This window comes from Labeo rohita, chromosome 24 (assembly GCF_022985175.1).
Source record: "Labeo rohita strain BAU-BD-2019 chromosome 24, IGBB_LRoh.1.0, whole genome shotgun sequence".
Taxonomy (NCBI): Eukaryota; Metazoa; Chordata; class Actinopteri; order Cypriniformes; family Cyprinidae; genus Labeo; species Labeo rohita.
Window position 1 is genome coordinate 4,879,660 of NC_066892.1, and position 12,937 is coordinate 4,892,596.

The 12,937-nt window shown below is 30.6% G+C and overlaps 1 protein-coding gene across 1 annotated transcript in view; it reads left to right on the plus strand.

Annotated features, from left to right (window-relative positions):
• Positions 1-416: 416 nt before the first annotated feature.
• The window catches only part of spidr (scaffold protein involved in DNA repair), a 69,447-nt gene continuing 56,926 nt past the window's right edge, over positions 417-12,937 (plus strand). Inside the window, exons 1-5 of the mRNA XM_051097529.1 lie at positions 417-555; positions 1,722-1,877; positions 1,954-2,017; positions 2,564-2,752; positions 4,317-4,420. Of these exons, the coding sequence (XP_050953486.1) occupies positions 547-555; positions 1,722-1,877; positions 1,954-2,017; positions 2,564-2,752; positions 4,317-4,420 (522 nt within the window). The 5' untranslated portion in view covers positions 417-546. The remainder of the gene's footprint in view (positions 556-1,721; positions 1,878-1,953; positions 2,018-2,563; positions 2,753-4,316; positions 4,421-12,937) is intronic.

Genomic DNA, 12,937 nt, shown 5'->3' on the forward strand with positions numbered 1-12,937 from the left:
TAAATACAGTACATAGAAGGAAGCTTGATTGAGTGTCAAAGGATTCTGGGGATTTTGACAGTTGGAATTTAAAAAGTGTTGCTCATTTGAACATTCCGTCAATGTAAGTCTATGGGATTTTTCCCAATTTTAATCGTCATTTTTAGGAAAACCGTAAGTCCGATCAGTTAGAAAAGATATAGCAACTAACTTCAGATCAGTCTGAAGATCTGGGCTGAGTTTGGAGTTTGTAGAGTTAAATCTCTGGGACGAGTTAGTGTCGACAGATTTAGTCTCAGAAGAAAATAGCATATCAGTAAGTTGTCTTTCTCAAGCCGACTTAAAATTTGAGAAGCTGTCTTACCAATAGAGCATTAAACATCACTGGCCGCCAGGTGTCAGTAGCGCGCAAGGTTACGAACTAAAAGAGCGGGAGAGACGAACCGAAGAAGAAACTGCCTGTGCTGCAGTTTAGTAACTCGCAGTACAATGTAAACAGTTGGCATTCAATAAGCAAATAAGTCTTATTTGAAGAAAAATAAAGCCGTTAAACGTTTGTTAAACATCATGGGCAAGGTAAGCGATCGATACACACTTTATTAACAGAGTTTGTCAAAGTTTAAGTATGTTTCAGGTCTTTGTGAGAAGTACTTGTATGCTTTTATTCCCTGTCAGTTTAGTCGAAGTCTATTTATCCACTACACATTATTACAGCATGCAGCAGAAATGCGAACTTTATGTGATTAGAAATATAAATCACACAATTTAGCTAGGAGAACAATGAAAGAGATCAATGTATGATGTGGACACACCCACTTATATTTTACATATTTTATTCGTCTGTGAAAGTGTAATGACCATGAAATTTTAATTAAACTCAGAATTAAAATTAAAATAATTAAATTTAATAATCATTTAAAATGACTATCAGTCAAAAGTTTTTAGACAGCAAGATTTTTTATGTTTTTTTAAAAGTCTCTTCTGCTCACCAAGCCTGCATTTATTTGATCCAAAACACAGCAAAAGCAGTAAAATTGTGAAATATTTTTACCATTTAAAATAGCTGTTGTCTATTTGAATATATTTTAAAATGCATTTTATTCCTGTGATTCAAAGCTGAATTTTTAGCATCTTTACTCCAGTTTTCTGTCATTCTAATATGCTGATTTGCTGCTCAAGAATTTTTTTTATTATTATCAATATTTAAAGTAGTTGAGTACATTTTTTCAGGATTTATTGATAAACAGAAAGATCAAAAGATCAGCATTTGTCTGAAATAAAAAAATATATATTTTAAATTTGTATTATACACTAATACAAAAGGGGATCAGAAGTGATGATGAAGTTGTTTATAATGTTACAAAAGATTTCTATTTCAGATAAATGCTGTTCTTCTGATCTTTCTAGTCATCAAAGAAACCTGAAAAAAATCTATTCAGATGTTTTCTACATAATAATAAATGTTTTTTGAGCAGCAAATCAGAATATCAGAATGATTTCTGAAGGATCATGTGACTGGCGCAATTTAGCTTTGAAATCACAGGAATAAATTACATTTTAAAATATATTCAAGTAGAAAGCTGTTATTTTAAGTAGTAGAAATATTTTTTTAAATTTTACTGTTTTTGCTGGACTTTGGATTTGGGGAGGAAAAGTGACTTAAAAAAGTGACTAAAAACATTAAAAATATTACTGTTTAAAAACTTTTGACTTTTAATTTCAATTTGTGTGTGTGGTTTCAGCGCAAGAGAAACTTGCACATGAGGTGTGTGTTATTTCCAGACGATGTGAAAGACACTTTCAGGAAGGCGGGAAAAGCATCTTCCAGAACATCCACACCTGCCACAAAGTCCTGGGAGAAATGTGGGGACAGTTTCCTGGAAACTCCCGTCATCCAGGTGTGTTACACTAGATGTGTGTAATGCTGTCAGTCTGTTACACACATTCACTGAATGTCATGCTTTTGTGTTTCAGAAGCTGCAAACATCAGAGAAGAAGAGCAGAAATGCACGTAAAGTGGCTCTATCATCTATTATAGGTAATAGAACCGATTGTTCAATCTATGAAATTGCACAATTCATAGTCGTTAAGAGATTTATGATTAAGTGAGAAGTGCAGCAATGTTATCAGATATTAAATATTGTATTCTAGATATTGAGTTTTAGATACTCTGTTTTTTAATGCTATTTAAAGAAGTTATGATCACCAAGGCTGCATTTATTGCATCAAAAATGCAGTAAAAACAGTAATATTGTTAAATATAATTACAGTTTAAAATAACTGTTTTCTGTTTTAATATATTTAAGAATGCAATTTATTCCTGTGCTAAAAAGCTGAATTTTCAGCATCATTAATCCAGTCTTATGTGTCACATGATCCTTCAGAAATCATTCTAATATGCTTTTTTGCTGCTCAGGAAGCATTTTTCTCATTATCACTGTTGAAAAAACAGATTCTGTAATAATTAGAAAGTTCAAACTAATAGCATTTATTTGAAATAGAACCTTTAAAACATTATAAATGTCTTTAATGTCATTCTTGATTAATTTGATGCATCTTTGCTGAATAAATGTATTAATTTCAGGGAATAAAGATGCTGGTACAGATGAACCGGTTCACATTGCTTGGAGCTCCAGTGAAGAGGAAGAATCAGACAGCGAAAGTCATCCTCCTCCTCGACTGAATGTCACACAGGCACCACAGCCGCCCAGAGCACACAAACAACGTCCTGTGGACTATTACAGAAGTCTGCGGATGTTCAGCACTGGTGTAGGTAAGAACAAAGACATTTTTTGGTAGTCATGTGGATGAATCGTTCAAATCACTTCACGAACAAAAATTGACAGATAATGTACTCACCCCCTTGTCATCTAAGATGTTTATGTCCTTCTTTCTTCAGTCCTAAAGAAATTATGTTTTTTGAGGAGAACATTTCAGGATTTCTCTCCATATAATGGATATGTATGGTGCTCCTGAGTTTGAACTTCAAAAAGTTTAAATGCAGCTTCAAAGGGCTCTAAATGATCCCAGCCAAGGAAGAAGAGTCTTATCTAGCAAAACGAATGGTTATTTTCTAAACAAACAAAAAAAATGCTATTTATATACTCTTTAACCACAAATGCTCGTCTTGTCTAGCTCTAGTTCTTGCCTGCGTGAACTCTGTGTATTCTGGTTCATGACAGTTAGGGTATGTCGAAAAACTCCCATCTCATTTTTTCCTCCACCTTCATAATTGTCCTACATCGTTGTTTTACTGTTTTACTTCTGCAGCGATGTAGGACGATTTTGAAGTTGGAGGAGAAAATAAGATGGGAATTGTTTCACTGGAAAAGACCCCTATTCCTCGGCTGGGATCATTTAGAGCCCTTTGAAACTGCATTTAAACTACATTTTGGAAGTTCAAACTCAGGTGCACCACAGAAGTCCATTATATGGAGAAAAATCCTGAAATGTTTCCGCAAAAAACATAATTTCTTTACGACTGAAGAAAGAAAGACATGAACGTCTTGGATGACAAATGGATGAGTAAATTATCTGTAAATTTTTGTTCTGGAAGTGGACTTCTCCTTTAATTTAAACCATTATTTCAGGGCTTAACAATAAGGATTGTCCACTGGCCCAGAGAAAATATTACAGTTTTTTGAGCCTGTCACTCTTACATTTTTTTGATAATTTACACACATTTTTTAGTAATTTGGTTGGGAATTCTGCTTGTCAACATTTGAATCATGTTAAATAATCTAAATGGCTAATATAGGTAAATTTCCATCATTTTCTAGCAAAGATTGTTATATAATTTATGGCTGTCTTCCGGTAGAATAAATGATATTTGCATTACATTTGTGTGTGAAAAATGTGTGAAAAAAACAACTGTAAAATTCTAAATGTAAATAATGTAAATAAAATCTTTTTTTTCTTCATAAATTAAAACAATAAAAAACAATAAAATTGAAAAACAATTTTTGGGAGGAGAAGTCCTGAATTGTAAAACATGAGATGAAATAACAAAAAATAAATTCTGTAGGTGCTTTATATGGCAGAATAATTTTGAATAAAACCGAATTTAGCACCATTGTGGTAAAGAATACCTTTTTTTTGATTCCCTTACAGCAATACTCCTAATTGTTTTTGAGTTAAAAGTGTATTAAAGTACATGTTACTCAACAAGTGTAGTGTAATTATTGGACAAGTGCGATCAGGAATGTGGAATGATGTAAAAAATATTCTCGTCCAATCAAAACCATCTGTTCTGGCTGCGATGCTAGAAGTTCATAACTGCAGTTTAATATGCACTGGCTTGTTATTTAATCCTGATAACCTGCTGTTTTTGCCCTCAGAGACAGATGACCTGCCCTCTATTGATTCAGACAGTGAGGTAGAGGAGGACAATTCAGCTTCAAAAGAACACATCGAACACACTGACCTTCAAAATCCCATTGCGGTAAGTATATTTTATCTTTATACTGGCAGAATCATTTTACATATATTAAAGTGCTTTCATATTAACTTTAAAAGAAGAAAACAGATATTTTAGAAAAATATTATTAAAAGAGAAAACTTTGGATGAGGTGAGTGTGGTACTGAACACATGGTTACTCAGTAGGGGGCGCTATGGTTCCTCAGACAAGACGTCTTAAGTGCTCATCAGGGTTCTCAATGTTCCTGCTCCTTTTAGGACTGACCTTTGGCTTGAATATGTATTTGTAACCGTTCTGGGTATTTGTTTATTAATATTTGACATTTTGTAGAGTACATGTGCCACTCAAGTCATCTGAATATAAAAGCAAATGTGGTTTAGCAGCCGTGTCATATTATTTTCCACACGACACGTGAAATTAAGTAATGACTTCCGTTTTAAATTACATAAAGGTATGAAAGGTGAATAATGCTGGTTGTGCCAATGCAAAATTATGGTTTTCACCATTAGAAGATGCCACTATGCATCTTAGAATTGTACATTATGCATTATGTAATGCATAAGCATCTGAAAGTCAAAGAGGAGACGTAATCTTTTCTGAGATGTCTTAGGCATGTTAAATGAAATAAGGCAAAACAAAGAAATAGATAAATGTGACCCTGGACCACAGTCATAAGGCTCAGATTTATTGAGCTTTCAATTGATGTATGATTTGTTAGGATAGGACAATATTTGGCTGAGATACAGCTGTCTGAAAATCTAGAATCTGATCGTGCAAAAAAATCAAATATTGAGAAAATCGCCTTTAAAGTTGTCCAAATGAAATTCTTAGCAATGCACATTACTAATCAAAGATTAAGTTTTGATATATTTACGGGAGCAAATTTACAAAATATCTTCATGAAACATTTTTTACTTAATATCCTATACATTTTTGGCCTAAAAGAAAAAGCGATAATTTTTCCCATACAAGGTATTTTTGGCTATTGCTACAAATATGTGGTCCAGGGTCACAAATATGCTTTATAGTCCACTATGGTTTGAGAATGTAAATTAGATGAGGTTGGTTATGTAGTTTAATAACTGTATGCCTAACTTAGCACCTGTAATGTTAGTAAAGTGGTTATGATTTGGACTGCGAACATAGTGATTCCAGGTTCAGTCCTCAGCTGATCCAAGAACTGGAGAGGAACTTAGATCTCAGTCTTGCTTTCACCAATGTGGTCATGAGCTAGACACTAAAAAAGAAAATGAAAATCCTGTCTTCATTTACTCACTGTCACGTGGCTATTTAGAAATGTGTCTTTTTTTGAAGAATAATAGGAATGGTGCAACAGCTTTTGTTAGAATGTGCAAAACATCACTGGATCTCATTCACTTTCATTTTTTATGGACAAAAGCAGTTGTAGAATTCTTTAGAATGTCCGCAGAATGAAAGTCACACAGGTTTGGAATGACATGGGTGTGATTAATCAATGACAGAATTTACATTTTCGGAATGATCTTCAAATATATCCTGATGTTTTATAACATTTTATGACATCTGTGTATTCAGAAATGACATCATGGTCTGTCTCATGCTAGTGATCTTTGACCGTGCATATCATAATTCATCCTGATGCATCTTATTGTCATAATGGTACAGTTCACAGTTATTGTCATAGGCTGTAATTATGTCCAGACTAGATAGTGGCTTCGGCTTCCTGGAAGGGCAGTGCTAGGCAAATTTGTCATGTTAAAGAGGTATTATGCAGCGCTGCATAAACACAGCTTTGATTTGACTCATTAATAGTTGGAATAGTTAAAAGGCATCACATCACACATTTCTGAAGCATTCAGCTTTTCCTCATAGTTCAGTCAGATCATGTCATGTGGCGCAGATCCAGTGAATAATTTGAGAACACTTCAGAGCTGTAGATACAGATTTATTTGTCATCGGAAATGTTTGGGTCATAAAAAAAAAAAAAAAAAAAAAAGGTAAAGACTCTTCAGAAATGGTTTTTGAATCATTTAGCCTGAATTAGGTCAAGGAACCTTAAAAAACTAGATCAGTGGTTCTCATCTACTTTTGCTTCACCTCAAATTGCAACCAAATGCAAACACAACTGATTTCTGTACAGAACAGAAGTAAACAGAAATTCCCTCAAATGAAACCTTGAGGTTGGACAATTAATAATATTCATAAAATCTGTATAATATTAAATCTTTATTAAAAAAATAAAAATAATTATTGGTAGCACTTTACAATAAGATGTCATTTGTTAACATTAGTTGTATTAACTAACATGAACAAACAATGAACAATACATTAATTACACTATTTAATAATCTTTGTTCATGTTAGTTAATAAAAATGAGTTGTTCGTTGTTCATGTTATTTCACAGTGCATTAACTAATGTTAACAAACACAACTTGTTTGAAATAATGCATTAGTAAATGTTGAAATTAACATTAACTAAGATTAATAAATAGGGCTGCAAAATGATTAGTTGTGATTAATCAATTCAAAATAAAAGTTTATGCTTACTTTAAATTGCAACCAAACTCAAATGATGTACAGAACAGAAACAGAAATTCCCTCAAAATAAAATCCTTATGTTGAATAAATAATAATATTCATAAAATCAGTATATAATAGTAAATACTTACTTAAATAAAATGTGAGTGTACTGTGTAAATTTCTTATGTATGTATATATTATTATTATTATTATTATTATTATTATTTTTAAATATTTGTATGTATTTGAATGTGAACACTTATAGATAGAAATATTTTACATATTCCCTCAAAATAAAACCCTTAGGTTGAATAAATAATCATATTCATAAAATCAATATATAGTATTAAATAGTTAGTTTGTTAACTAATGTAGTTAACTAATGTTAACTAATGAACCTTATTGTAGTGTTACCAGTTTTGTTTTACTTTAAATTGCAACCAAACTCAACTGATGTACAGAACAAAAGAAATAGTAAAGTAAAAAAGTAAAAAGTTATAATATAATATTAAATATTTATTAAAAAATAAAAATAATAATATTTTAAATTTATTAGTAATACTTTACAATGTCATTTGTTAAAATAAATTAATCTATGAGCAATACAATGAACAGTACATGTATTTATTAATCTTTGTAATAAAAATACAGTCTTTTATTGTTTGGTCATTTTAGTTCACAGTGCATTAACTAATGTTAACAAAGACAACTTGTGATTTAAATGATGCATTAGTAAATGTGAAATAAACATGAACTAAAATAAATGCTGTAGACGTTCATTCTTAGTTTATGTTAACTAATGTAGTTAATTAATGTTAACTAATGAACCTTATTGTAGTGTTACCGGTTTTGCTTCACCTTAAATTGCAACCAATCTCAATTGATGTACAGAACAGAATATTCATAATATTAATTATATTAATATTCATAAAATAAATATATTAAATATTTATTCAAAACATAAATACTATTTCAAGTTATTAGTAACAGTTTACAATGTCATTTGTTAAAATTAGTTAATGTATTAACTAACATGAACGAACAATAAACAATAATTACATTATATATTGATTTTTTGTTAATGCTATACTGTTATATTGTTAATGTAAAAATACAATTGTTCATTGTTTATGTTAGTTCACAGTGCATTAACTAATGTTAACAAACACATCTTATTTATCAACATGATTTATTGAATATTATTTTGGTAACACTTTACAATAAGGTTCCATTATTTAGTTAGTTATTTAATGTATTAACTAACATAAACAAACAAATGAACAACACATTATACTATTTGTTAATCTTTGTTAATGTTAGTTAATGAAAATACAGTTGTTCATTGTTAGTTCATGTTAATTCACAGTGCATTAACTAATGTTAACAAACACAACTTGCATTAACACAACTCGTGTTTTTAGTAATGCATTAGTAAATGTTAAAATTAACATTAAGATAAATGCTGTAGAAATATTGTTAATTCGTAGTTCATGTTAACTAATAAACCTTATTGTAAAGTAATATAATAATAGTTTTTTTTGTATTACAATGAATAAATAGCTAAATTATTATAAATAATTATGAATTTAATATGAATCTCTACATCTAATAATTCACCATACAGAACACATTGTGCTTGGTGCATGTTTACTTTTGTGAATGAACTAGTATTTGATTTATTTTTGAATAATTTTATCTTTTTTTTATATTTTCTTTCGCCTTGTGTGTTTTTGTTCATGGCTTTTGAGAATGTGACACGTCGCTATCCATGTTGATATCTATATAATTTGTCTAGCTTAACCAAGTGGCTGATGAATTTGTGCCAAAATGCCACAGACTTTGATTGAACGTCTTTGACGTCAACAACAACAGAAGATATGGCAAGAATTATGTGCATTTAGTATTGTTTTCCCCCCACTGATCAGAACCAGAACAGACCGGTTTATGGAATAAAAAAAAACAAGTCAACAACACCCAATCAAGAGCATCTTTGAAACTTCGTTTCAGGATTTTCCCAAGGTGTCGTGAAGGATTCTACAACATCTCTATCTAAATCGTCTGTTGGCTATCAGCAGACATCTATGTTTAGCCCTTATTGCCATGCCTCCTTTTAAAAGTGTCTTTTAAATCAGCCCTCCTTCCTGGATTCAAGATTGAAACCATTTGTTTAAAAAAAAAAAAGTGGATTGTTTACTTGCCCGGCTTTCGGAGGAAAAATGCTTCGTGTCCATTTACAGGAAGAGGGAAAAATAACAGACATGCGTCTAGACGTTAATCACATTTAGCTTTATTTCTCAATTAATTACACCTGCGCTTTTACCTTTATGTAATTTCCTTACATTTTCCTGCTATTGCAAACTAAACTAGGGCGTCCTTGGCAATGACACACTTTTCTGCGGCCTGGCATCCCTCTCCGTTAACGCAGCAGATCCGTCCTGTTCCCGCTGGTTTGGGAACTGCCCCTATATGACGTGTCTGGATTAGACCAAAAAAAAAAAGTGGGAGTGAGATAAATTTGATAGAGCAAAAAGTCTGTGTACTCCTCCATTCATTTTGAGCCAGTGTAGGGTGAACACATTTTTGAGCCGGGGCCAGGAACATAGTGTACTGCGGAGAGAGAGAAAGACAGAGAGCGCGCGTAGTGCACTGTTTGCTGGCTGGCTGCCCTGCAGGGTCAAGTTGATTCAAATAAAAGAGTGTGTAGGCTGTTCGGCGGGATGGAATGCCGTTCGTGTCTCCACATGATAAGAAGGCAGCCGATTTTTTTTCCACAAGAAAACCAGTTTGTGACACTGCAACCACAAACGCTCACATACACAAAAACATAACCCCCCTCCCGTTCGCTTACGCCCGTCTTTTATGGTCTGTCATCAGGTAAATGAGTCATGTATCACATTTCATCGGGTCCGGGTCGTATCTTCAGGTTCATCTGTGGAATGTATCTTCTGTCTTTGTATTTCGATTGTTTGTTTAAAGGTGTGTGCATTGTCAGAGCTGGATGTCCCTTGTCACATCTCAGATTGCATTGAAGATTTTCCCATAATCCATTTGGAATAGTTTTTTTATTTTTTTATTTTCACACAACAGACTGTAGGATTCGCATGCGTTGTACAGATATTCCAGTGTTCCGTCTGAAAAAGCATGAGAAAAATGCATATGTACAACATTTAAGTGGACTTGAAAAAGTTGTAATTTACAGGCCTAGAAAATTGTTTATAAATTAAATATTTAAAAACCGCATATATTACAATATATAGTTAACATACATAACATAATAGTTGGACATTGACATATTTATTGACTTTTTATTGAATATTATTTTTAGTTATAATTTTTTTCATTAGTTATAATTTTTTTTTAGTTATAATTACTTCATTATGGTTTACAAATATATCCAAATGTGGCATGATAAAAATGTCTTTCTATATATATATATAGGCATATTTTTCATTTAATGATTAGTTATTTATATTTACATTTTACATTTATTCATAGCTGACCCTATATAGTGCACTTTATAAGTTTATATTAAAAAAGTTATATAAAGTTGATTGTATCAACTTGATTTTTTTTCTTAAAAAGTTGGTTTAGTGTATTTTTAGTTAAAACAACTTATAACATCAAGTTTTTTTATGAGTATATAACATTTATATAAATATTTAAGGAGTTATAAAATTCATTTAAAAATTACATTGGTTTAATGTAATTTAGGTCAAAACAACTTTTTCTATTTATTGTGTATTTTATTATTATTTACTTTTTAAGTTATGTAAAGTATATAAAGTTGGTTTATTGTAAAATAAGTTGAAACAACTTGTATTTATTATTTTATTACTGATTTTTACTTTTTAATTTATAGTACAATTAATAGTACAATTAAGTATATACAATTTCTATAATTTTTTAAAGTTATGTAAAATTAAACTTATATAATTAATGTTTTACTTGATTAATGTAATTTAAGTTGAAACAGCTGGTATTTGTTTATTATTTACTTGTTAAGTTACATAACGTATAATAAAGTATATAAAATTTAAATACGTTAAATTATATAAAATCCAACTTAATTTTTTAAAAGTTGGTTTATTGTAATTTAAGTTGAAACAACTTGTATTTATTTATTATTATTATTATTATTATTTTACTTTTTAAGTTATATAAAGTGTAATAAAGTATATAAAATTTATACATTTTAAGTTGCATAAAATTCAACAATTTTTTGAAGTTTAATGTAATTTAAGATGAAACAACTTGTATTTATTTATTTATTTACTTTTTAAGTTATATAAGGTATGTAAAATTTATAATTTTTAAGTTGGTTGAATGTAATTTAAGTTAAAACAACTTTAACAAATTTATTTTATTATTTATAAATTATTTACTTTTTAAGGTATACAAAATGTATATACATTTTTTGAAGTTATATGAAATCCAACTTAAAAAAATAAGTTGGTTTAATGTAATTTAATTTGAAACAACTTGTATTTATTTATTTATTTATTTACTTTAGTTATATAAAATATATAAACTTTATATACATTTTATACATTTTTAAATGACATTTTTTATGACATCCAACTTAATTTTTAAGTTGGTTTAATATAGTTTAAATTAAAACAACTTGTATTTATTTTTTTTAATGAATTTATTTAATAATTATTCACTTTTTGATTTATGTAAAGTAAAATAAATATATAAAATTAATATAAAATTTGAAAAAGTTATATAAAATTTAACTTGATTTATTAAAAGTTTTATTGTCATTTAAGTTTAAACAGCTTGTATTTATTTAGTATTTTATTATTTATTATTTGCATTTTAAGTTATGTAAAGTATGTAAAATGTATATGAATTTTTTAAGAGTTATATAAAAGCTAGTTTAATGTAATTTTAATTGAAACAACTTGTACAACTGAACTTATTTTCTTAAAGTTAAAATAATTAAATATATATATTTTTTTTTACAGCGATAGATATATAGTGTTAGTTTTAACCCCACAAAGTGATTTTTAAATACCAGTTTCAGTACTTTTCTAGACTTCTTGTTCTTCTCTGAATGTAGGTCTGTGACATTTTATTTTTTTACGTCTATTTTATCTCCCATTTATTATTTATTTGAAGGAACCCTTAACCTTAAGCATGAGCAATAATAATAACAGTGATTGTTGCCTTAGCAAACACCACTAAAAAATTGAACAATATGCAACTCGGAAAGCCAGTGAATTTCTATTTAGTAACTAAAAGGCAAGTGTCATATGTGGGAAGCACGGGTGGGAGTTGCGTGTGGTTTGAGAGTTCAGTGGCAGTACTTTAGAAGACTGATTTCAAGCCTTTTCCGTAGGGCAGAGGTTGAAATTAATGCAGTGCTGGATAGGCAGATGCTCAGATAGCGCTTTCGAGGCCCCCTGGGAATTACGATATGTGCAGGAGGATAGAATTAATGGCAGGTCATTGAGTTCTTGTTTTTTAGCTTCCCACCTTTGCCCTTCTCACTTATTTTCTTCTCCAGCATCCATGTGAAACGTGAGTTTGAATGATGATCGTGTTGTACAAGGTACTGGATCATAGATCTTGAGGTTTTTGGCTTTGCTTTGGTGGCCCTCAGCCATCTGTAAAGACTTTTTTAAAGGTTCTGGCTCTGTTGACATGTGAATACGTTGAATACACAGGCTCCCTTATTTTTGTAACACCTGTTTAGTGTGTAATTCCACTTTGACAGCATGGCGGCACCCTGTCAGGAGGCGTCATTCAGGTCCCATAATTTGTGTGGAGAGTTTTTCAAGCGTTTTGCGTGCGTTTAGCTTGAGAAGTGAGTAGCTATAAGATTAATTGTTATATTTATTGGCCTCCAGGCAGACGGGCAGGGAAGGTCAAACGCTCAAGGTGTTTTTCTTTGAGCCGGAAGCTTTCGATCTTAATATTATGTCAAGGTTTTTGACGTCATACAGTATTGAGATTTGTCATCCTTTGTGGGTTTATTACTGTGACTCTGATATTTGACTTTGCACATTTTATAGCCAAACTTTAAGCCATTAAGGAA